Here is a 27,242-nt window from a genome sequence, read left to right on the forward strand (position 1 = left end):
GGCAGGTGGCACTATTTGTGGTAGCCTCGCCACCAGTATGAATGTGTGTGTGAATGAGTGAATGAGGGCAGTCTGTAGTGTAAAGTGCTTTGAGTGGTTGAAAAGACAAAAAAAAGTGCTATATAAGTGCAGGTCCATTTTCCATTTTTTCCATTCAAAAGAAAAGTTATATATGTATTTTTGTATTTAAATGGCAGAGATCAACAGAATCTTACTGGGCTCATTGATCTAATGTTCTTCAGACTTCTTTGATATTTAAAATTATTAAATGTATCCTTTCAAAACTATAAATATTTGTTTTTGAGTTGAATTTTTGTCCAGCCATCATCATCTTGGCAATGCCTGGTGCCTTCTTTACCATAAATATTAATATAAATTAAACAGGTGAGATATATAAAAATGTGCCCCTTCATAATTGTCATGAAGAGGGAAATCAGCTTGCTGACAGTGCAGACCACCACACCACCATGTAGTCGAGTTTATATGTTGACCGTTGCAAAAGGTTATTGACAAATTGAGCAGTTTGAACCAATTGGTTTGGAATTTTGGAGCAATTTTGGTCTAGCAATGTTGCAGACCTGGCAACAATAACAATTACACAGTATTCTGAATATTCAAAGAATCCAATTGCACAGCTCTCACAGACCCTTTCTTCATAGCAGCAGCTGTGGCTTATGGGTGCTGTACTGTAGAATTAATGTCCAACACATCATATAAATGGCAAAATGATTGTTGGAACAGAGATGAAACAGTAATTACGCCAAAAATTTAGAAATGCCACATTGTCTGAGATAACTCTTGATTCTAATTTAAGCAACAATGAGTTTCGAGGTTTCAAATTAAACACAGAAATGAAAACTGCGTGTATCCAACCTGTCTCACTTCAGAACCTTGTTATTGTGTGTAATATGATGGGAAGCAGGGTCCTGTGTGCGTCAGCATCTTTACAAATACCATTCTGTTGATAACATTACATAGTCCTCTAACGTTCATTCCAATTTCGGAACACACAACGTTAAATTGGTGAAATGTGTGTGTGGCTTTGTGGGAGCACAACAAGCGCTGTAGACTTCCAACCAGGCAATAACCCCCCCAAATCTCTGCTCTTCACAATCAAACCCAGGCTGAACTCAGAGCAGGCTACCTCGGCCCACCCTGGTACTACACAGCGCAGTATATTCTAACACGTGGCTCCCCACTGGGCTTGGATGTGGAACTTGGCATTATTAACGGTGTGGATGTTTAATGAGGGAGGATGGTGGGCAGATAGAATGTTGTTTTCCTTCATGTTTTCCTTTACAATCTGCATCTGACTTTGGAAATATATGTTGTAAATAGTATGCCTAGTGATCATACCAAGCACAACATGCCTCTATCTAATGTTCTCTTAAAAGACCATGAGGTTTTTTTCATGTTTATGACCATTTACTACTAACTGCATAAACTATGCATTGCTGATGTACATTTGTCAAAGTATATCAGAAGGTCTAGGATTTATTTACTACCTAGGGATAGCCAATGGTTTTCTTTGTTTGTTTGTTTGTGTGTTTTTTCATTTCATGAAGGTGTGAAAATCAACTTGGAGACATTTTGAAAATTAAAAATGTATATAATTGTTTTAATGTTGTTTTAATGAAAAAAATAATAAAGGATGATCTAAGTTTTCAGCCAGCTGTCAATAAGCTCCTTTTTAAAATAATATAACCAAATTCCAACTATGTCCACTTTTACTTACTGTTTGGCTTCCAGGTGTTATCTTTAGACAGCATGGTTAGCGATTGCATTACCTATTAGCATTTTTAAATTTCTGATTTCCCAGTGTCCCGAAACGCAACCAAAAACATTGTAATTGCATTACCAAGCCACATAAAGTACCGTTGACAAGAAATGTTTGCCCAACCCAGTGACGGTAATGAATGAAGTTACACCTGTTCAACTGCTTAACGTAATTATGTAATCAGGTAATTACAAGCAAACAACTCAATGCATTTAGGCATGTAGACATGGTGAAAACAAGTTGCTGAAGTTTAAAGCAGCATCAGAATTAAGAAAGTTGATTTAAGTGACTTTGATCGTTGCATGATTGTTGGTGCCAGACAGGCAGAAACTGCTGATCTACTGGGATTTTCACACACAACCATTTCTAGGGTTTACAGAGAATGGAACTATCGCTCTTAAAAAACAGCTGACCCCTCAGCTTGTCTTTTAATCCAACTGAACACTGAACAAGACAATTTTAATCGACCAAAACGTTACAGTTAACTTTGATGAAAAAACACTTCGAAAGGGTCAAAGTATATAGCTATATAGCTATATAGCTATATCCACCAACACCTTCTTCTAATGCTGTCTTTCCAACTTCTACTGCCCTCAGTCTGTTGTGCTGCGGGTGAGTAAAGTGCTGGTCAAGTCTTGTCTCAGACCAGAGTTGCTTCATAATGCTGCTGCTGCCTCCTTAAAAGGTATCAAAGCACTGCGATGCATTTTGGAAACCAGATTTTTCTTAATAGGAAAAGTGCTTTCTGATTTTGGACAGGAAGATTGTGGTTTTATCTGTTTTTCTGAGTTCAGAAACAGTGTTTGTAACGGTCCTTCCAGCCATAAATGGTCCGCACTTTGGAGCTGCTCGGACAGCATACAAACTGCAACTGGTGGTGTCGCCATCTGCAGGCCATTTAATGGAATGCAGGTTAATTTGTCAGCCCTGGAGATTGGCGCTTGACCCAAACCCAGTTTCACTAATTAAACAAAGCAAAGGGGCAAAGGAGTTGTGTTTAGTCTGGTCAATGGCGCAATTGCTTTCTGCTGTCTCAAGCTAGCATTTTCCCAACAATGCACCTAACCACACTAAATTTAGGACAAACACACGGGCGCACAGATTGGCGCAAGTATATTTGCTAGAAAATAACATAGTTGTTTATGCAGGACAAACGTTTAGGCCAACAGAATATAACAACATAAACTTAATGTAGCCTCAAGCTAACCTTTACACAACATTTAGTGATTCCTTTTTATGCAAATAGACTGCTGCACCCTTTTTTCAGATAAACAAATAGGTTTTTTAGATCGGGTGCAATACAAATCTGGCCCATGGCCCTGGTAAGCCCCATTCAGCCCTTCTGTGGAAGAGTAGCAGTTTTCACTACTTCCTGACCGGCTCTGAGCAAATGCCAAGTACTGTGTGTGTGTGATCTGTGCTTTGCTTGTTTCCCTTTCTTTTTTCCTTTATTACCTGCGTGTTTTAACTGCTCTAGTAAAGGGGCATTACAACCTTCAAGGGGAGCCAGCCACGCACCTTGGAAGGATTAAGTAGCTGTTTTGTTTTATGTTCCAGAGAGTTAACAGCAGTGTAAAATGGCTATTTGGGTTGCATGTGCATACATACATCTCCACGTAAATACAATCACATGGGCACAGGATTACTCATCCAATCAAGAGAACACACATGCCCACAATACACCCCACACCAATGTAAAAAGGTCAGTTTAAATATATATCTATATAATATGCCTTGAAGGCCTCAACAATGATAGTGACACAGAAATGGGTTTCCACAATTATTTACCCATAGTGGCAGCATGAAGGGCCAAAAAGTCTTTCCATATTATCTTCTGTGTCAGACATTTCTGGCAGCAGCAACAGGATTAAGCATAGGTGAAGCATGAACATGGGTATCTTTGTCAGCCTTGGTTTTGAGGTAATTAATAACTGTTAAAAAGACAGAATAAATGTATAGATTGTATTCTGAAACCCCCAAAAAAATATATTTGCATCTCATCCTACCAACAGTCAATGCTTATGATCAAGATCTGTCCCTAACCTAAACCATGCAGTTTTAGTAGCCTCATCTTAAACAATCCTAGGAGTTTTGGAAAGCAATAACAAATGATTTATTCGGTGAAGATCAGTAGTGCAAAGGCTGGTAGATGCTGTCAACTAATGGTTTGATAACATTGATTACCCTGCTCCTCTAATAAATAATTGCACTGCTTTTGGTGGTATGAATTTTTGGTCATTAGAGTTTAACAAAGACCCTTTTTAGTTACAGCAAAACCGCAGTAAAGCAGCATACATTTGCTTCTGGCTTCTACTTAGAATAAGCCGTAAATACAATTGATGTATTATCATTTTACTACTACAAGCTTTAGCTAGCAGTTACTTATTTACACATCCAGTATCCACCAATATTAACTCTCCTTCAGGCTCTGTTTTGACCTCACCCACCTCCTGGGTCTTTAAATGCAAAATTCTCCACTATGATTATGAGCTAAATGGATGGACAGACTTTTGTATAGCACATTTGAAGTCAAAGCGCTTTTACACTGCAAGCCAGCATTCATCCATTCACACACTAGTGGCCAAGGCTACCATACAAGCTGCCTACTGCTCATCAGCAAGTGAATTGGGGTTCAATTTTGGATTCCAGTATCATGCCCAAGCGAGATCCTACATGAAGACTACTAGGGATTGAGCACCTGCCAATTAGACTGCCTGAGGGAGAGCACACATTGACATTTAGTTTGGGTGATGGAATGATGATGTCAGTTTTTTCGAGGACTGACTTGGCACATCAGGGGTTTGTTTTCTTGGGACGATTTGGAACAATTTTTACCCCCTTTTATTTAGCTAATTTCATGGTCTGTTTCTGAGGAATGGCCAGAGGAGCTGATGAGGTACTTACCTCACTGATTTATTGCGTAATGACATGTGGTTCATGGATTGGTGAAAACCTCCACTTAATCTCTATCTCTTTCAAATATTTTTAACAGTAGTACAGCAGTACACTTTATCTCTTATGGCGTCAAAGAAGTTGCTTAAAAGTTACTTGTCACTTTTTACATCCATACCTCTCTTTGTTAGGACTCTTAAGTATCAAGGCTAACAATGGCTGCTAGGTAACGACAGGAAAACCCCAGTGTGGTTAGTCAATAACAGTACAATACAAGATTTCCCCATGTAAAACCACAACCCCCTCCCCATCATGGTATATACACACACCACTCCTGCACCATCTCATTCTCTCTTCATTTCCTTCTGCCTATATATCTTTTTGTCACCCTGTAAAAGACCCGATTGACCCACTAATGTGCCTTGCCAACCAAACAACAACCCTGATGCAGCTGAAACCAGATTATTCCAGTTCTCTGTGGTCAGGCACTGAGGGAGCACAGAGAGGGTGGCGGGTGGCTCGGCTTTATCACAGCACACACACACACACACACACACACACACATACAGAGTTTCAAAGTGGAGAGTCGAGTGTCTCGGGAAGGAGGTGTCCCCTGGGTTTCTCTTTCCTTCTTTCAGTGTGAAATCAAAAGCTCTGCTGAGGGCAAAATGTACTCTACCTGTTGATAGCCAAAGTGTCAACAGACAGGAGCTAAAGGAGTATGAGGGAGAACAATCGCAATAGAGAGAAAAGTGAATTCCAAAATTTTAACAACAGCTGTCTGACAGAGGGAATGAAATAGTGTGGAGAGCACTATATGAACTATATGATAGCAGCAAGAGCCAGAGATACAATGAAAGAAAATAAAATAAAAGAAAGGCAAATATAAGTAGACAATTATACAAAGGAGCTAAGAAAGCTGGAAGCAGGGAAAGGGGAAGAAAAATAAGACTTGGTAAGTGAAGCAGAACAGGAAGAAGCAGAGATTTAGTGAAAGAACGAAACAGGAAGAAGAGAAAATGAGCGGAAATAAAGGTACAGAGAAATAACAAAGGAAGAGGGAAGGAAAAGAAGGGGACACCAACATGAAATTAGAGAACTGAGAGCAGTGATGGAACCTGAGTGTGTGTGTTAGGGGTGAATAGTGACAGCAGGGTGGTACTACATCAGGGTCAGGTCCTTGCTTGTATAACTACTGCCCTCTACACCATGAGCTGTGGGGCAGAATTGATTGGAACAGATTCCCACAATGGTTCAATCACATCAACAGATGGTTCTATGTGGCTCTGGAGTAGAACTGGCATGTCATGATGCTTGACTATGACATCCAGTATGCAACTAAAAGCCCATGTCCTCCTATGTTAGCTGCATGATGTAGGTGATGTAGGCTACTAGTACTGAGATTACAAAACACAATGGCAGAGCTTTGATAAGATTGTTCTGAACACCCCATTGGTCCAATAGTCTGAAGAATTGATCTTTTCTCTCATCCTGACCAAGCTGTTTTTGTACCTTAACCTTAGTTTTCCCTAACCACAATAGTATCACACAATAAAACATAACTGTTTTTGAAGAAGCACGTTGCTTCTTGATTATAGTAAAATCAGATAAGCTCGGTGAAAATTGGTGCTTTCAGCTCAGTCATCTCTTAAGATTCCAGTCATGTCCATTGCAGCATCTAATTTGAGACTACCACTGGAGTCAAGAATTTTCATATAGGCCTTTTCCACACATACACAGGTATTTTTGTCTTGTTTTTTCCACCTTTGTTTGAAAAAAACTATATGGGAAGGCAAAAATAAGACTGAAGTGCTGAGAACTTGCCAAAAGAAACAGGTGGCGATATGACCCTAACTCATGGAACGAATGTTGGCAAATCTGCGAGGAAGAAGAAGATGTTGAACAATCAGAAGCCTAGGAAAAAGCTATTACTGGAAGGCTACATCACTGCAATATGGATGCATTTTATGGGCAGCAATGACACATCGATTGCTCCGTAGCACATTCAGCACTTCTGTTCTGCGGCATCATTAGGCCAGGGGGTCTGAGGCAACAACACCGACTGCAAAGTCTGGGGCTATTCATAAAACATTTGGGGCTGTTGGACTGTTTGAATTCCCAGGCCTAAATGTTGCTGCTGCCTCTGTTTTTATGTGTAATCATGAAAAAATGTCCAGTTAGCAAGGCCCAAACAAGCACTGTTTTGGCCTCATCTGCCCAAAATGTTATCTCATGTTTCACAAACAAGATAACGGTAGCCCAAACCTCCCTGTCTACAGTTTTCCCTGTCTACATGTCAACACTGAATACTGAGTTTTAGAAAATCTTCACCCTGGTTGAAGTTTTTCACAAGCTACATTTAAAGTGACCTAAAACACCATTTGCACATGCACAAAAGGCGGAAATGCATTTTAAGAAAAGCTATGTATACCTGTGTATGCCTGAACAAGGTCTTAGATGTACATAGGGAACACAAGATACTGAACCCCAAAGTGCTCCTGATGCTGCGTTCATCTGTGTATGGATGAATTCCTCATGGCAAATGGCACCACTTAGGGTAGCCTCGGCCACCAGTGTGAATGTGTGAATGAGAGCTGTCTGTAGTGTTGCTAAGATTAGAAAAGCACGGTTGAAGTGCAGTCCATTTACCATTAAAGATGTTCTGGAGGCTTGTGGTGGTCCCAAGCCCTTTATATTGCTTTTAATTTATTGTGTTACCCATTTGTATGCCAAAGCAGCCTCCCACAACTTTCATTCAAACGACTTTTGTTGAATTCAAAGATACAGCCGACTTACCCTGTCCATTGGAGTAGTAGATCCACTTCTCTTTGACCTGTGTTGGAGGCGCAGACGGTTTCTTCTGAATTGCCTTCTCCATGATGCTGCTAGGGTCTTGCATGGGGCCCTTCTTTAGCACACGAGAGCTTCGCTTCACACTGCAGATCACGATCACCACCAGCACCAGCAAGAGCAACAGCACTATCATCCATGGGAGGTGCTCATTGATGTCAAAGTGATCATGAGTGCTTGGCCTTGGGGACCCCCTGCGAGTGGGTCTGTAGTAGCTGGAGACCCCACCTCCACCACTTCCGCTCCCCTGACCTGCAACTTTACTGACCCCTGTCCCAACCCTAACTACCTCTGCACCCTCCAGACCCTCCACAGCCCTCTTGTTGGGGCCAGGCACAGGCTCAGAATTGGGTTGCCCCAGCTGGTGCTCGAGGTCCATGAGTTGCTTGTGAGTCCGTGGAGGGTCACGATTTGGTGGGGTGGGAGCATCAGGCTGGCTCAGGAATAGCCCTCCTCCACGGTGGTCTTCCCCACCCAGGTTTCCCCTTAGTTGGATGGCTGCTGCCTGACTGTAGGTGCCTGTGATGAGAGACAGGGGGATTACTTGAGATGAAGACACAGCAAGTACAAGAAGAGAGATGACAGAGAAGAAGAAAGAGAGCAGTGAGACAAGATCGTGCAGAAGTAAGAGATGAGCGACAATACAGAAAGAGAGAGAGAGGAAATTTAATTCACTCACATCAGAGATTTTCTTAACCCCAACAATGAAAACAGAAGGCATCACAGGAGGGAATCCTAGCACTTTAATCCATGCAAGAAATCTGGCACACAAACTGAAGGAGATTTTACAACTCAGGGACATGCAGAAGAAGAATTTGATCTGGGCGAATGAGAAGACAAATTATGCTTTTTTTTTTGTTAAAATTATGAGTGAGACTCTTGGTATGTAATCTGCTTGTACTCCTTCTACTGCACTGAGGCCTAGATGTGCTATTCCTCATAATCTCACAGCAGACGAGCTTCGAATTGCTCACTCCTCAGTCTGGCCCATGATTAAGCTCAAGCAAGGGCAAATCCAATCAGACTTAGGCTTCCAGTGAAAGAATGACTTGAAAAAAACGATAAAGAAGAGGGGATTGGGCAAACAATTCAGAGCCAAACAAACCTCTCTAATATGTTAAAATGGAAAAAGAGCAATAAAGACCGACCCATTTGGACCTGGACAACCGCAGGGACAGTGTTTTTTAGACATGGGAACAAACTGTCATGGTCAGTCGATATTTGAGAGTCATTAACCTCTATTGATTATCGATGCGGCTGCTGTCACCTCGTGTACTGCTTCTAATGGGATTGTTGTTGTATAATGACCTTGGATCATAATGGGTGGCTGAATGTTTTTTGGATTGTCACTGGATTGGTGTTAATCCCTCTCATCCTCTTAGAAGCAGACAGGTACACAGGTGCAGGTCTAATCCCCAAATTACGGCAGATGTTTTGGATGGCAGGAAGTCTGACATACAAAGTCAACTTTTTAGAGTAATACATAAGACTTCCAGGTGATGTAATGCACCCTCTTTAACCATAATGAAAGTTTTGAGCAGCAGTGGTTGTGGATATGTGTGACTCTACATACAGTATGTAGTCAAGGTCATTAGAGAGAGCATTAACTAATTAAAACAACCTTAATGGCAATCATTTAAATTGCTGACTATTTGCTGATTATGAATATTTATAAACTAGGTTATTGTCTGCGCTAAAACAAAACAATACTGGCATGTTGCTGTGTCCAGTTAGCATCAATGTTTCCAGGTACTGGTATCTCCTTTTCTTTGACCAAGTTGATATATATTGTATACACATTAACAGCAAATTCTCTCCTGAACATCAGTGGTTGCTAAGAGATTTGTGATGTAACTCTAAAGCCTCTTTACATCCAGTGAATTATATAAAGTGAAATATGGTGAATGCAGTTTGGCTTTTATCACTGCTGTTACTGTTGTGTAATGGTTAAAGATATTTTGGTGTCCACAAGCTCACACACTACAACTCTTTCTCTGTCCCCTTTTCAGTGTTTTCAGTGACTGTTAAAGACAGGTGAAAAATAACAGTCAAGAGGGTGTGACACCATACCCCTGCCCACCCCCACTTTCCCTCCTACAGCAGAGTCAAATTAACTGGCTGAGAAGCAAACGATTCCATGCCAACACAAACAGCAGTGACAGTATTATCGGTGTGGGGGTCTATGTGGGGAGGAGGGGTATACTGGCTATGTTGATTCTGAGAAATGACAAGGAAGAAGACAGGGAACAGGAAGAGAACTAAAGGTAAAGAGAGGGAGAGAACAGGAAAAAGGGAGGGTGAATGAAGGAGACTGAAACACCCATAACTCCCCCCAACCACAAATAGTAACATTCCTGTGACAGGGAGCCACCAGTTTGTTTCCAGGCCTACAAATGTTCTTCCTTTTGGGAATTCCAACAGTGTCATTGATGTAAATGATGCTGCAATAGCAACTGAGCAATAATACCTAATAATACTCTATACTCTATAGAGCTCCGAGCGTGACATGACTTGTTTTGTTTACACTGCCATGCTGGCAGGAGAAGTGTGAGAAAAAAAATGAATGGTGCCAATGTTGTTCACTACTCACTTTAGAAAAGTTGTGAGACCTGGTACCTTTTGACAACGGCTGAGGGACAGGGATCAGGGGCCGGTGTGAGCCAGAGGGCAAATTGTCTTTTGATATGGGCCCGTTGTGGACCAGTGACAGACTGACAGTTTTTGTGATAACAGAACTACAGATGGAATAGCATTCAGTTTCAGTTTCGCTAGCTAGCTGAGGTTGTTAGTTAATGTTAGCTTATCAGAGTTGGAAGCTTGAAGGTAAAAAAATATATATTTCCAATCAAGCTGCCCCACTGTAGCTGTTGTTTAAAAAAACACTGGGGAAAACCCTGCACCCTTAGCCTCTTATTTGTCTAAATCAGCTCATTTCAGGGACTAGGCCATCTCAACAAGGCATACAGAGAAAACATGCCCCTTCTCATATTGAGCTATCTGAAAAGCCATAAAACATATATTCACAGTAATCAACATGTTCGGGGGAAAAAAACAACCTAAATAGCATTGCAAAGAATAAACTTTGGGTCTCACCTTTATCTGCAGGTCCAGCCAGTAATGATGATGGGGTGGATGAAGAACTCATGGGTTCCTGTACAAGCACAGCCTGTGCAGGCCCCAGTAGGGTGGTTGCGGAGACAGGTGAAGATGTGGCTATTGAAGGGGGTCCACAGACATTATCTGTCTCTTTTGTCCCTGGTGTGAGCAGCACCAGCCCCTGAGCTTGGCAGTCAGCGTGGGTTCGGCACTTCACCACACTTGACTCAACATCGGAGAAAGTCCCCTTGGTGCACGGCTTACAGAGTACGTCCTCTGTTTCACTGCCCCGCCTTTTCACCCTGGTCCCTGGAGGGCACAGTGAGTGGGGCTTACACTCTGTGCCACCTTCCCCAAACAAAAAACTGTTGGGTGGACATGTGCAGACACGGTCCTGGGTTGGCGTGCAGCTTGCTTTCTCAATTAAGCCTGCAGGACATGGAGGACGACAGGGATGGCATTTCTGCATCCCATTCTCGCCCCGTGTAAAGGTGCCTTCAGGGCAGCGGCTGCACACCCTCACAGCAGTTGGGGAGCAGTGGACCGACACGTGGGTGCCTGCCGGGCACTTGTCACAGACCAGCTGGGTGCCTGAGTCAGGGTCCGTGTGCTGATAGTGGCGGGGAGACAGGAGGGATTGATCATCTGGGCTGGTTGTGGTCAACACATGAGCTGAGATGTCAACCACCACTGTACATAAGAGCTAAGAGAAGAAGAAATTGTGGAAATTAAAGAGAAATCTCAAAAGAAAAATAGTAATGAGATATATAGTTGACAAGATTTCTACGGAACAATACTGATGTTCTCTACCATGGGACAGCAGAAACAACTTGTGAAAACAACTTGTTTGCAAGCAGTCCTCTATTTACTAGTATTGTCTAAATGAAGCTTAATGAACCATTAGTTGCATTTGTTGACCCTGACAAGATGGCACTCTTGGTTTAAAGAAAAAGGCTCAAGGAATGACAATTCAGGGTGCTGTACACAGACTGCCATTGGAAATGGAAAATTGTTCATGAGGCTTCATTGGGCCACCACTTCTATTTACACATCCAGCAGTCACAGAGTAACATGAGTACTGATTTGGAGACTTTGGCCAACTGATGAAAGCATGTCCAACATTTACTCTATTTACTTCTATTTTTGGTCTCCACGAACTCCTGAGGTTAGTATGACTGTGTCTGTCTGCTGTTAAGTGTTGGTCTGCCATTTGTTGCTCACATGGCCACAATACTATATCTTGTTCTTGATCGAACGGGCTGGACAGGTGGCTTGATCCATGGACAGACAGTTGAGCTAAACATTAAGCTGACTGGGCTTAGTAGGTAAAAGGACCAAAATCTCCTCATCCCAACTAATGAGACTCCTTTTCACTCTATTGTACTCTGATCAGGTCACAAATTAAGACCCACAAAAACAAAGCATGAAAGAGTCCAATCTAAAACTGTTTCCAGACCAGCAATGAGCAAGGATGACACACAGATTTCCCAGAGTAATTTGAAACGTCATGATCCAGGTATGCAGCACATGAGTGTGCTGTGTGTATGGTAACATTGATTCTAGAAAGTCCAATTTCTGGCATTTAGGTACCCAATGTATAAGGCTGCTTTGATGAGATTTGTAGGAAAAGATCACTCTCTAAAACCCATTTAATCCAGTGTCATTTCATTTACTCACTCCCCTGACTCATCCTGTTCCTTTTAAGCTGAGTGCCCAGCAGCGCACATTCATTTTACAACCACAACTGAGATTTTGAATGAACACACTGTATGACTCTGGCTTTCCTTGTGTTTCTTTTTCAGGCTCCCCTCTCACCTCTACTGGGAAGCAGACAGCTCACTGGGTTTAGGGGAATAACCCACACATGTACACACACACACACACACACACTCTGACACACTGAGTGATGTCAGTGCAATAACATAAAGGGGCTTTACAGTTTTGCTTTGTAGAAGAATTCAACAAAGCCAGTTAATAGTGGCAAAGAAATGTACTACACATAAAATCATAGCTGTTTTAAACTTCTACTTCTACTTCTACTTGTGTTCTCATTGTACTTTTCTTTACATAATTGTGTCTCAGTCTTTGTCTGAAGCTAATGTCAGAGTCTGACCTTCAGTTATCAGCCCAATATTGGCCCAAGCCAACAGACGTGTGGGGAAGAGAAGGAAAATTAGTGATGGGAGGGGAATTCGGACCAGAATGGTGGATCGAACAGACGGTGGACTTTTCACTCAGGACAAGGGGGGAACGTAACTTCCGTTGTTTACGGAACTTCCGTTGTTTACGTAACTTCCGTTGTTTACGTAACTTCCATTGTTTTACGTAACTTCCGTTGTTTTACGTAACTTCCGTTGTTTACGTAACTTCCGTTGTTTACGTAACTTCCGTTGTTTTACGTAACTTCCGTTGTTTTACGTAACACCCGTTGTTTACGTAACTTCCGTTGTTTACGTAACTTCCGTTTGTGAATTACTTTTTTTTTTTCTTTAAATGTAGCTTACGTTGTTTATGTAACTTACTCACATCAGTCTCGTAACTGTTTAAACTGTCTTTTATAACACTTTACCAGAAAGTTGTTTTGCCCTAAACCTTGGTCATTGGTTTTGTAGCCTAAATTCACAGACACTGCAGCCTTTTTTACAACTGCGAAACCGTACATGTATGTGAAAAGACATGTATGCTGTTTTTAAAAGCTCCACAGTACCATGAGCCGCAAAGCACTCAGTCTGACAAATGCTCATGTGTCCTTATGGTTGGTATTGACAAACGGTCTATTTTGTAGTTTAGGTTGGATATCTTGTTATTTATTTATTCATATTGGGTTTTTGTGCCAAAGGTCATAAAGAAAGCATCAAATTGGAACTGGAAATTGGAAAAACACACAGCGATGGAACAACCCGTTTTCATCTAAGGTCGTCAAATACCATCGATTTGTGCCATATAGATGCTGCCTTGTGCTTCGGTATCAAATGCAGAGGGAAAAGAGAAGCAATATTTCACTACCGGAGATTGAGCTGCACATCAGATTTTCTTTTCTAATGCCCAAAGACAACATGAACACAGCAAAATAATTAGAAACAAGAAAATACAGTTGGAGAGAATGGTCTGTCACATAGGCAGCGTGAAGTTCTCATGTTTATGTCCCCTAAAATGTCCGAACTTGACTGTACTGCATGTATCTTTTGCAAAGTTTGTCACTAGAGTGTGGACTTCCCTTAAATCTAAGAGCCAATCAAAAGAAACCATGCAGACTTGTCAATAAAGAGAGTGAGAACCATAGACTGTAAAACACACTGTAACATCATACCATCTATTATTGTATGTTTCACAACCACTAACACTGTATCAGCTATTGCCAGTTATAAAATGCATAACCGGTTCCCAGGCATGGCATGTTGAGTATTCCTGCTCCATACTGTCTGCTCCCAACCAAATCGAAATGAAAAAGAAAAGCTGCCTAGTGATGACAAATGGTTCCAGCATGCCTTCCCTTCATAAATCTGTTTACATACAGCAGGTGGAAGAGTTAAGTTGGACACCTCCCTCTTTATCACCTCCGTATTCCAAGGTCTGGCATGTACTCTGCCATGTCTTGCAGCTCTCGTCAAGAATTTATGATTCTATGGTTGTCTGATCTGACACAAAAGGGGAAGAGGAGCACAGACAGTGTAATAGAGACGCACAAACAAGGATGTAGACAAGTGGAACTGTGGAACTGGGCAAAAATGTGTGTTTGAAGTGTGTTCTTCCCTGCTGAGTGTGTTTATTCGGAAAAATGTGAATGAAGATTAGCAGCCCTTGTGTTTGTATGCAGAACAAACAGTTCTGGTGGGTTTGAAGTGAGGCACTGAAGGGAGAATTTTGCTGATGACGCAGATGAATATTGGTCATCCATGAGCACTGAACAAAAGCATTAGTTTAGGCTTAAACCAATATAGTACCAGTGTGTCACGTTTCCTTCAGAAGTGGAGGGAGGAATCCCACAAATCCCACAAAGTCTGTTAATTCAACAATCAAAGGAAGACAAACTCACTTATGATTAGTGCTCATAAGAATAAAGCAGTCCATTCTTTCATTGCTCTTTTGCCCTTTCACCACACGACCCATTCTGCTCTTTGTGTTCGTTCCCAGAACCTCATCCATAAACATCAGAGCATGTTCTCGATATGCTGCTCATAATTCAGTTGCGTCAGTAACATCAATGCATTCATTCACATCAACGGTCAAAGTGAGATGCTGGTAGATAACGCATGCAGCAGTAAATGAGAACATTCTGCTTGTTATAGGACAATAGATGGTCTCCCTGTGGCTCTTTCTGCTTCTTTGTAAAGTTAGTGAAACAGCATGCCCTCAACATTACCATAATTGAGGTGTATTGCCAACTACTAATGTGAGGTTGTGTAAGAGAAGTTGTGCTAGTATTAAACAGGAATTTTGATGGTTTTGTCTCGGAAAGAACAAAAAAAAAGAAAAGTCAGGAACTGGTGCTGAATACTTTGTTTCTTTAGTTAAACTGGTTGTAGAAACTGCATGATATCAATCATTGCTCATTCTAAAGCCTGAAACGTATTTCTGCATCTACAAGTTCATGATCATCTCATCTAATTGGAATTTAGCCATTATTTAGAGTTTTTTTCTACTGTGACACCTTCTGTTAGAAACGCAAGCTGTGAATCAAGCGAAAACCTTGGTGTCTGAAAAGTGAAGGCAATGCGAAAGTGCCTTAAACCTTTATTATTTCTCACTCCATTGATGGCAAAATGAAGTCTGATTGCATGAAAGTCCATGAAAAAATTACCCTCCTTCTCACTTGATTTATAACCTCAGGAAACCTTTTCCCAAGAAGCTTATTGTCCTTGTCGCTAGTTTTTAGTCTTCTACATAAATTCTGTTCCCATTTTGAGTAAAATAGATGATAAAGTAGGGTATGCTGTGTTTTTGTCCTAGAACTTTGACACCTGCCATTGTGTGTTCAGTTCACCAAAGTTAATTGTAACATATTGGCTGCCAAAAATATCTTCAGCATTTGGTTGTACTAAAGGTCACTCTTAGGAGTTGGCTGTTCATTAGTTACAGGTTCTGGCCAAGCTAGCTAGCTAGAGCTAATGTTACCTGACAACATGGATGTTATAGTGTACCCCTAGCTGCCTACGCGTTCTGCTTGTGCGCTGGTTTCAAAATAAACCAAAAGGCTACGACCAAAATGCCAAAAAACAGTAGTCCAAAATGCAATTGGTGACGTCACCGTGTCTACGTCCACTCCTTTTCCGGAGTCTATGGTGGAAATGAAAAAGATTGTCTCTCTGAAATATTGTACATCAAATAAAGACCTGTCTACACTGTCCACTATAACATTGAATTATATTAAAACAGGACAACCATGGACAATGAGTGAAAACTGAGCAACACACCATGCTAACGTTATTCTGTGTGTTTTTGTCTGGCTTGTAACAAAGCTCTTTGGGGAGACTGACCTTAGACAACCTAGCTCTGTCTGCAACGGTGGTTTTAAGCCAATGAAGATAGTTACTGCAATGGCTGCTATTCAACATGTCAAGATAGGAGCGCAGTAAGCTAATGGAAGCAAGATAGATGCTAAGATATGGTGTGTGTGTGTGTGTGTGTGTGTGTGTGTGTGTGTGTGGGTGTGTCTTTCTGTGGTTGTATCTTGATCATCTCTGTAAGCACCACTCCCTCCCAATCAGACACACGCAACCAGTCTTTCATGCATTTCCTGTGTGCCATTAGGAAAATAAAATGCCAACAAAGAGACAAAAAACAGAAGAGGAAATAAAGTGCAGTGCTGGCACTTTGACAGTACATCCCTACTTACACACACACACACACACACACACACACACACACACAAACTACAGATAGCCTCTCTACACAGCCACCTCTGCAGCTCAGCAAAGCATGAATCAATTTCAGTCTTCCTCTTATTATGCCAACTTTGTCTCTAGGTCTTGCCGCACTGCCTATGAACTACATCATCTGCCTGGTGTACAGGCCCACTGGCCAATCAGACAGCCAGACACAAGGTGATGGAACAAGAACTGGGCTATCATTATCCCTCGTTACATATCCCTCATCCCTCCTTTTGCACTGCAGTCTTTGTCACTGCTAACATTACTGTGAGCCTGCCATAACAGCAGACACATCCACTTGTTTTTGAAAGACAAGAACAAGACTTTACACCTATTCTCGATGTACAGTTTAAAGGGTATTCCACCAACATTACAAATGAAGATCAACCAGTGAAAACATCTGTTTGTTGTTTTCTTTGGCTTTGGTAAAGCTGTGTGATGTTTGAATAGTGTGAAGTCGTCACTGCTATCCTGTGGAGACTACAAATGTATAGAACATCCATTGCAAACAGGGTGGGTGGAGGAGACATGGGTGGAGCTTGATCCATATCAGAGACTAATTCCATGTTCACGTTATGTATGATTTGTCATTCAAATTCATGTTCACATCAATATCCAAGTAGTAATTAATACGTCACACTTGGCGGTTGGTCATATGAAAGTTCTGGATAAACAAACAGATGGATGCATCCCTTCAGAAAGTTTATTGGTCAGTGTTATTAAACCCACATTTAACCTTATGAACCCCACAACCCACTGGCAGGTTTGAAATGCATGTCTTCTTTGAAAAACATAGCCCATACTACACCATTATTTGTAGTCAGAAACTGTAGAAATATAAATTATTGTTGATTTTTCTTATTTCCAATGGTCTTTCAACAAATCAATGCTTTCATTAAGAAAAAAAACTAAAATTGCGCTAAAATTGCCCGCTGACACTAACCCATATCAATCACATTGCAGCAAAACAAATAAAATAAAATGTATGATTGACGTTTTCATTGATCTTGTTGGTCACAATAATCCCGCCCCCAGCCACTGATGTGGCCCAAGACCAGCAAAGAGTTAGTCTCGCTTTGGACCCAGTTTTGCTGGCCGAGAGCTGGTTCTTTGGCAGTCGAAATGCAAGGAACTGGTTCAAGATTATTCACCGGTTCATGGAACCTCCTTGGTCGAAAACGGGTATAATAGGACTGATATTGGAGTTTGAGGGATGTACCTTTTTGAGGAGCAAGAAGGTACAAATATGTTCCTAAGCTGATGTCAAGGGTACAACAGCTGTACCTTAGATGGTGCTGCCCCAGTAACAGGCTGCTGAGATTAAAAAACTACTTTTGAAAGTCTGTGGAGGACATGAACCAATTTGATAATCTCTAAATTGAAACTGATCAGTCTTTTTTTTTTTTTTTAATTAGTAAGGATGTCTTTATGAATAGCTGGTGTCGCTCAATTACAAGAAGTGATTTTGCTCCACACTGGGGTTATGTCTGTTATTGAAAACTGTCGAGGGGATCATGTCAGACTTTTCAGCTGATGCGTCTGTGGCTCACCGACAGAGTAAAGGACAGAGTGCAGAGATCTGAGGGTGGAGTCGTCAGTCAGGCTGCTCTTGTTTACATCGTATAGGCAACAGTGTGGCACCACTGCACCACTGCAGAGCAGACTCACACACACACACACACACACACACATACACACACACACGCACTCCCTGAAACAAACACCTCTACCCCCCTCCCAACTGACTGTGACTCCCTGCCTGCTGGCTGACAGCCTCAGTAGAACAGTCTGTAATTCTACCCTCAGCAGAGGCTTCAGGCCATCCACGGACACGCCTTGCCTTCTGGGCATCAGAGCAGAAGCACGACTGATAGGTCAAATCTTTTTTTAGGTGACAGGCAGCTAAACCTGAACCTCTTTTCACTTCCCTTTTTTTGTGTGCTCGTCTGCACATTTGTGGCATGTGATAGGCCATGGCTGCACGCATAACTCATCAGACAATGTTTGTTTTGACTGGTAGGAGAGTTATAGAGGCATGAAGACAACTATTCCCTCTTCTTTGTGTTGGTTGCATGTGCATTCGAGCATTTTTAAACTTCAATGCATTATTAATGACATGTCTTGGCAGAATTACAGTAAGCAGCCACCGACTCATGACTGGGGATTTGGTGTCGATGGTGCAAAAACATCTGTGACGTCATCCATAAGTTTCAGTTGAGTTGTTTTAAATCCAGATTGGTCTCCCCCTCAAATACGCCAATATAAGGCGTTTTTACATTAATCAAAATACGGCTCACATTTATGCTTTAGACTGTCCTCCGCCACTGTCTTGCGGACGTAGAAGTAATGATCGCTGGTGATGCTTAGTTTTAATCAGTTTATATCACACTTGGAGCGGTAAGGATCCAACAAACAGCTGAGGTTTTTTTTTAACGTAACTTATGTGGCTGACGGTTTATGGATCCCATTTTTAGTATGGAAGTTTTTGGCCCTAAACCCAGGTCAGATGTTTTGTAGCATAATTTCACCGAAACTGCAGCCTTTTTTACAACCACCAAAACATCCTGGTTCCAGTTCTCCTGGGGAAAGTCGGCAGTTTGTTTGACACATCCTCCTCCCCTCCCTCCCATCCTAAGTGCACCGTCGACCATTACTACCACGTCACACAGTGACGTTGTTAAACCAGGGAAACGTGTGCCCAGCACGACAAGTGATCCCATTGACTTCGCATTGGTATTGTTAATGTGCTGCTGGCACGTATTTTCCACACATGACGCCCCACCAACACATGATTCGGTGCTTAAAAAAACATGCTCATTGCACGTAATTTGTGAGATCAGGCTGTTTTGATCTTAAACTGTAATCATGTAGTCGATATATTTTTGTAATTTAAAATAAAGGCACTGCAGATCTACTCAAGACGGGACAAAGCAGACAATAACAGTGTTAAATAAATGTGTAATCAAGTTACAGCAATTTGTTTTAAATATAATTCATTATTATTGTTAAAGTGGTGTACTTGGACAACAGCTACAATGACATGATACAGCATTATATATCAGCCATCAGCTAACTTGCTCTCTAAATATCTTTATCTGCATTTGAAAAACCCATGTTGGTCAACCACTAGTTAGGACGGTTGACTCTCTGTCAAATAAAACCACATTACCCACAAATAAGCCACAAGAATGTGGCTTATTTGTGTTCTTTAACCTTTCTCAAGAGGATACCGGAAGTGTTTTATGGTTGAATGATTTTGTGCAGGCTGTTATTAAAACTGCTGACTCATGACTGTTTTGTTTCTGTTTTTGTCTATTTATCCTTTCTGGTGTCACCTGCAGCGCTGTTTGTGTTGAATAAACAGTGAGCCACCATCTGACCCCTTTTGTACTTCAGGTAAGTAAATATCCTGTTATGGATTGTATAGTAGCGATGTAATATAACAAGGCCTAAAATTAGTCTAAAAACTGGGCCTGCAGTATACAGTATTCACAAGTCACTTTATTATTCTATGTTCCTTGTTCTTTTTTATTTTTATGTTATATTAGGGAATCCCACTATTCAAGCCCCATGAGGGTTATTTGGGTTTTCCTGGCATGTCTTTATTTTATTTCAATATGTATATGGAATATTTAAATTGTATTATTGTTGTTGTTATTATGTTATTTTCTTTCTTTGAAAACTGTGCCAAATAAATCAAATCAAATCAAATAAAAAAAAATGATGTACATCTGTTCAACTGTTAGTTAATGCAACAGCAAGATCTCCAAACTTAACGACAGAATTGACCATTTGTCAATACCACCCATAACCACACAAATGAGCATTTGTCAAAATGAGAGTTTCACGGCTCACTGTGCCACAGAGCCTTCTAAAAAAAAAAGCAAACATGTCATTATACATACATGTAGGGTTTGCAGTTGTAAAAAAGGCTGCAGTCCCTGTGAATTTGGGCTGCAAAACCACTGACCTAGGTAGGGAAAAAAAAAAGCAACGCAAAATACATAAAAAGTCATTTACTTTTGTTTTCACATCTGCAAGACGGCAGTGGAGGACCGTCTAAAACAGGGGTGGGCAATTAATTTTCCCAAGGGGCCACATGACTAATACCACGAAGGTTGCAGGGGCCAGACCAAAACTCTGACTAAATTCTGCTCAATATTAATTTAACCGCTTTATAAAATACAGTAAATTATCTGTTTTTGAACTGCTACTGATAAGAATACATGTTATGATAAGACTGTTAATGTGGAGTAAATCAAATATAGCAGTAAAAAGTTGTTTTACGATGTTGTGATGCTTTTTATTTTCATGGAGCGATTTTAAATAAATCTTGTGAACTATCAGTTAAAGAGTCGACCGTCATTCAGTCAGGAATGCTACTAAACATACATTCAAACCACTAAAACAATAAAGAGCATGTATGCTATGCAGTAAACCAGTCATTTATTAACTTTATGCAAAAAGCAAGACGTGTTTTTGACAAGGTACCGAGGTAACTCGGGTAACTCAGTTATACGTAAATCGCCTTCAAAATAAAAGCACTGCGGTTGTATTGATTTCTAATTTCTGAGTAACCTCACGCGGGCCGGACAGGGACAGCCAACGGGCCGGATGTGGCCCACGGGCCGCCCAATGCCCAGGTTTGGTCTGAAACGAAAATGTGAGCCGTATTTTGCTACATGTACAAATGCCTTATATTGACATTTTTGAGGGGAGACCAGTCTGGATTTAAAACATCTCAATGGAAACTTATGGGTGATGTCACAGAGGACCATCTACACCAATTCCCCTGTCATGAGACAGTGGCTGCTTACTGTAATTCTGCTAAGATATAGCGTCAATACTGCATTGAAGTCTACCACTGAGCTAGTTTAGGGCCATAAACTTCCTGGTAAGACGTTATAAAAGACAGTTTAAACAGTAAATAATTGTACGAAAATGTGAAGTAGTTACGAGGGTCACATGAGAAGGAAGTTACAAAAAAAAAAATGTGATTCACAAACTGTGTCCCACGGAAGTTAGAAAAGGAAATTACGTAAAAAGTAATTTACTTTTGTTTTCACACGGGACATGAACCCCGTTCTCCTGGGTGAAAGTCCGCCATTTGTATCCAGTTAGAGGCAGTTCTCTGGGCCAAAATGCCTTGTTGATGCCAGAGGTCAGAGGAGAATGGCCAGATTGGTTCAAGATGATAGAAAGGTAGCAGTAACTCCAACCTTGAAGCAGATGAAGACAACACAGCCACTTTATTAGGTACACCTTGCTCGCTAATAAAGTGGCTGGTGAATATATATACCAGTAAGCCCTATGACCACCACACAAAGGGCAAATAAACCCACCCACCTGAAACTTGATATGAACTACACAGAGAAACAAGTCCCAGTGTCTTTACATTTCTTAACAACATCCCAAAATAGGCGGTTCATGTGCACATGGACAGACTACACCCTGCCTCATACAGTCTGTCAACACCAACCAAGAGCTGCCAGCCTGTTAAGCACTGCAGTACCGCTCCTGTGACAAGACTTGTGATTTATGTTTCGCAGCAACAAACTTTACCACAGAGCAGGAAGTAAACTGGGGCCTAAGGGGAGTTTCAGATGGCTCAATATTGTCATTCTGTCATTTCCAACTTTTCCGAATCACTTAATTAACTGTGCACAGCGGGTCATGACAGAAAAACAATCAAGCTTCTGTTTAGGCCAGTGTGTGTGTGTGTGTGTGTGTGTGTGTGTGTGTGTGTGTGTGTGTGTGTGTATGTTGGACCACGTGTGTTACATAATGAGTGGTGTGCATACAAACATTTGGGTGTGGGTGGGATGTTTGTGTTTGTGTGTGTGTGGCATTAAGCTGTAATTACTATCCAATTAAAGAAGGGCCCACCATAAATAACACACATACACACACATTCACGTACAGTACTACATACACTTACTCACTGCCCTCCACCAACACAGAGCAGCACCACCTGTTGCTGTGTGTCCTCGTGTCGTTCTGCACTGTGGTCGCAGCTCATTTCAGCTGAGAGAAAGAGATTCTGTTTGGATTCAGTCACGCTGAATTTATCACTGACAATTACCACTGACAATGATTATTTTTGTGTAGAGCACAGGGAATAACTTCTTCTCCTGTTTCGTGAAAGTATAACTTAGAAACAGTGGTCTCTGTGGTCTTGGGTGCATGATTTGGACAGATTCTCTTTGTTGTGCAATTGTTAAGATCATAGGAAGGATAAATGTGATGACAAAATAGTAGCCTGTTTAAATGTGAACTATCCAAACTTAAACGTCAATGCTAATTAGTTTCAAGGCAGCAAACACAAAAGCGGTTGAGGGCTGTGACTTTTGTTCTGAAGTGATTATGAGGGGAATTTAGTTTAATACACAGGTTGTCTCACATGACTCTTCTACCAATGCAGACTAAAGTCAATGATCTAACAATAATGCATGTGGCTTTAACTAAAATAAATTCCTACACTGCTGTATCGCTCATCTCAGGTTTGATGACTAGCAGGGCTTGGGCTGTTTGATAAATAAATCAGGAATAATTGTGATTGGTGCATCGCTGTGCATGCAGAGCCAGCATGTCACTAGCACAAAGAACCTTTAAATCAGAGTGAATTGTGTTCTATCAGACAGACTTCTCTTCTAGATTAGTGCTTTGTTTCCTGCTGTCCTCTGGTTTCTTTAGGCTAACTCGGTTAGCTTTATCGTTAGCCTGGTTCGTAGCAGGTAACAAGCTTTTATATTGCAGTGAAGAATAGTGGGGAGACGTTGTGATAACTTTACATTAAACGGAGCGTTATACTGCATAGGCTTCACTGTGTCTGCTGCAGGTGCAGGTTACACTACTTTTCTACACACACAGGAGAGTCTCACTTCCTGTTACAACACCAGACGTCAAATACACCACAAGAGCACTTGACTTAAAGGGAAAAGGTCAACTGGTAACATTGATGGAAAAAAAGTACTACAAGTTTTCCTTTTGTATTAAGCAGCGATGTAACTATTGGGCATGTGCACATCGTAATGCAGATGCATATACAGAATATCGTGCAATATTAGTATTTAGTGGCAATACAGGTTGCTATATGTCGCCTAAAATTCAGTGATTTCAGTGTTGTTTCCGAAGATACTTACTGGTTGCTTGAAGAATCAAGTTTTAAATTTGAATCCTAATGTTCTTTGAAGACTGCGCAAGGGTTTAAAAAAACATTATTAAAGTGTGCCTTTTTCACTGCAAAGATTTTGACTTGTCATATGGGGAAAAGCACAGATATTGTCTTGTCTGTCTTGTCAAGTATCCTCCATTCAAAAGGCCAATGAAGGTTTTCCCAGAGCTAAATCTGAGACCGAAACACAGAACATACGCCCAGGTTTTTAGACTCGTAGAGCCAAATTTGAGACTCAAACCTGAGTCTTTATTCTCCAGAATAAGGCTATAGTTTCTCTAGAACTGATCATTATCTTAGCAGGCTAATGCAATGCATATGCTTCTGTGTTTTGTTCCCTATTATAGTTGTGCATTGTGGATATACTTGCATGTACATTTAGCACAGTCACACAGAAAAAGTCTGAAAACATCTCTACAAATTCTATTAATAACCTGGCTAAAGCCTATGAATTTATGCAACAACACAGGACACACCTGACCTGAAAGCCCATACTTTGTTTAGACCCTTAAGGTTTAGTAGCAGAACTTTACACATAAAAATGCAAATATAGTCCAAAAAAACAAGTATGCAGTTTAGTTTATGAAACATAAGGTGTTTTACATACATACATACATTTGCATTCTTAACTTTATTCTGTTTGTTTGTTTTTACAGAACCGCCAGTGGTTGCTGTATGCCTAAAACCAAGGGTAAACAGTTAAAATATATCTGCTTGATGATTTTCAAGTTACAAGTTTAATTTATATATCATTCTTGAACACAGCATTTTATGACTAAATGCTATATATGTGACTAACAAAACGGCAATTTGACAATAAAAAAACTAGAAAAATAAACTTTATGAACTTGACTTTTCAAGGTTAACGGCAGATAAAACACCACAAATAAAAACAACACAGGACAGAAAGTTGCAAGTAGCCACAGGTAAATTTAACTCATTGGTATTTGTAGTATTAAGGGTTTAAAAACATCAAAAGTTGGTAAAAATGAATGTGTGGCCTTGAACAAGCCTTTTGTTGAATTTAAAATTGAAATCATCTCCATATAGCTAAGCTTTTGTACACTCAAAAAAGCTGTAATGATGCAACAAAAGTGAATTCCCTTTTCTCCTCTTGAAAAAAAATTGTATAAAAGCTGACAGTTTGAGTGTGTCCAATCTATACGATCATCCTGTCTACCAAAGTACTCAAACCCTTTAATTCCTGGACCAGGACCATGAAAAAAGTCAAAAATGGATTTGATGACTCCAACCTAACAGCCGCTCAGGGTGAAGACAAAGGCAAAGTCTTTGTGCTGGAGCCTCATCTGACTCACTGACGATGATGAGACCTTGAACTCAAGCAGCTACAGATCTATACTATAATAACATCACTGGCCCAACAAAAGGACAACAACGGAAATCATCTCTGGCATCTAAATACTGGCACAAAAACATCCATCCAACCATCACTGATAATAAAATGTCATTTTCCATTAAAAACAAGTGGAGCAGCTCACATTTTGACAATTCGATTGTCAATTTGATTTAATTTGCTTAAAAACATGTAATTTTATTTTTCTTTGTTTACTTAAAATCACACCATGTCTTAATTATGACAGACAGTTATAGTCAATTGAGTGACAATTCCAAATGTTGGCTCAACACAGTGTTACAGGGTAAACAATGGACTGCTGAGTGCCCTTTCTTTCTCCATCTTTCCACTGGAGACTCTTTTGTGTTGTTCACCCACAGAATGTCACTCTGTTGGGCTGTCAAATGTAAAGACAAAAATGTCTCTCTGGAGTTTATTTAACAGTCAAAGTTTGAAATATTTTACTTGATTTGAAGTTCAGTCTGGGACGGGGGAAAAAAACAGGCACTGTCCCTTTAAATGGAGAACCTGCTGGAGGAGTCCTTAGAATAAAGAATAAAAACAAGCAGGGAGGTGAGTGGAATAGACTGTACTCACCACTGCGGAAACACACATGGCAGACATCATCCTGATTTACAAAATACAGATGAGGGTCGAGCAAACGTCCTTGTGCAAGTTGACTGCTGGAGAAACACTTCTCATCTCTAGATGTTTCTCATCATCATCAGCTACAGCAGAAGCTCACTGGAGGAGAGAAGCTGAGCCGGGCTCTGGTTCAGCGACAGTCTCAACTGCAGTGTTTTATAGTCCGTGTCTCCAGGTGGACCGGTTTCAGATAGTACGGGATCAGGGCTTGGTTCAGAAAGAACGCTGTTCTAATTCCCATAGCGATGATGGATGAGGGCCACACTGCGATCGCTGCCTCGCCCCGTCCAGGCTTGTCAGTGTGCAGTGCGGCTGTCTTTCAGCGCTGCAGAGCGCTACAGACTGCCGCGGTGACGTACACACAGAGGGGCGGGACTTAGCGCGCGCCTTAGCCAATAGCGGCTTCCTGTAAAGCCAAGCACGTGCCTCATCTGTAACGTGGGGGAGCTTTGCTCTTACAGGTGGACCTGTTTTTAGCTGGGGGGGGGTTTCCTTTTTTATCCTTTTTATAATTAGACTGTTATGCTTTTAACCTGTAGCACTTTGAGATTTCCTGTAATGTAAAGTGCATTACAAATAAAATGTATTATTATTATTTATTATTATTACCGCTTTGCTCTTACAGGTGGACCCGGGTTGGTTTATTTTATACAGTCTATGGTTGGGCCCTGAACGACCTGTCAGCGGTGTGCTGTGAGACATAACACTGTGAGTTAATATTCTTTTTTATTTTTAAATGCTGATTCGTGGAAGTATAAGGCATTTAGTCTACTTGAGAGCAAATATCTGCCTTTTTTCTCAATTATTACTGAAAAAACTTCATGTGGAAACAAAAATCTGGTCTTGTTTTTTTTTCGAATTGGGGATATTTTTAGTAATAATTCAGAAAAACGCCATAGATTATGTTAATAATTCAGAAAAACCAGATCAGAATGCTCCAATCAATACTTGTCTCTTTAATTCAGGCAATTTATGTTCTGTAGAATCCATTCAATGTCTTGTTTTATAAACCAGGACCGATCTTTGTGTCCCGTGTGAAACTAAGAGTCAACATTGTTTTTTGGAGTCAACCTGCAAAACTACGTCCAGTAGTTAAGTGTCGAAGTAGTTGTTTTTAAGCCCAACCCAGTTATTTTGCCCTAACCTTAGTCAAGTGGTTTTATTTTGGAAAGTTAACCACTTCCTTTGTACACAGAAATGTATTTTGAAAATCTCTTATGTATGTGACACGCAGAAAGTGACATCCGACGAGACCAAACGGAAGCGGTGAGTTGGTATCAGAAAGGCTGTGTCCATATCAGACACCGAGTGCAAAACATCACCATGTGACAAGTTGGAATAAAAACTAGATTTTTTTGTGGGGTGGAGGATGGAAAAGCAGACCTCAGGCCCCAACCTGGGGAAGGCCTTCAAATAGCCTTTAAAGTTCTAAAAGTTTTTTGTATTTTCATTTTTTAAAATTGAGATATTTAGCATTATAGATACATAAAACACAATGAATTTAAAGTTGGATGAGGCCTAGTAAAACATTTTTTTCAGTAATAATGTTGTTTATAGCATAATAAGCTGTGGCTCAGATGTTGG

The 27,242-nt window shown here is 40.8% G+C and overlaps 1 protein-coding gene across 1 annotated transcript in view; it reads right to left on the reverse strand.

Annotated features, from left to right (window-relative positions):
* The window catches only part of tnfrsf21 (tumor necrosis factor receptor superfamily, member 21), a 55,338-nt gene extending 29,346 nt beyond the window's left edge, over positions 1-25,992 (reverse strand). Inside the window, exons 1-3 of the mRNA XM_059357062.1 lie at positions 25,611-25,992; positions 10,613-11,318; positions 7,466-8,038 (exon numbers count right to left, since the gene is read on the reverse strand). Of these exons, the coding sequence (XP_059213045.1) occupies positions 7,466-8,038; positions 10,613-11,318; positions 25,611-25,640 (1,309 nt within the window). The 5' untranslated portion in view covers positions 25,641-25,992. The remainder of the gene's footprint in view (positions 1-7,465; positions 8,039-10,612; positions 11,319-25,610) is intronic.
* Positions 25,993-27,242: the final 1,250 nt, after the last annotated feature.

Source organism: Centropristis striata, chromosome 18 (assembly GCF_030273125.1).
Source record: "Centropristis striata isolate RG_2023a ecotype Rhode Island chromosome 18, C.striata_1.0, whole genome shotgun sequence".
Taxonomy (NCBI): Eukaryota; Metazoa; Chordata; class Actinopteri; order Perciformes; family Serranidae; genus Centropristis; species Centropristis striata.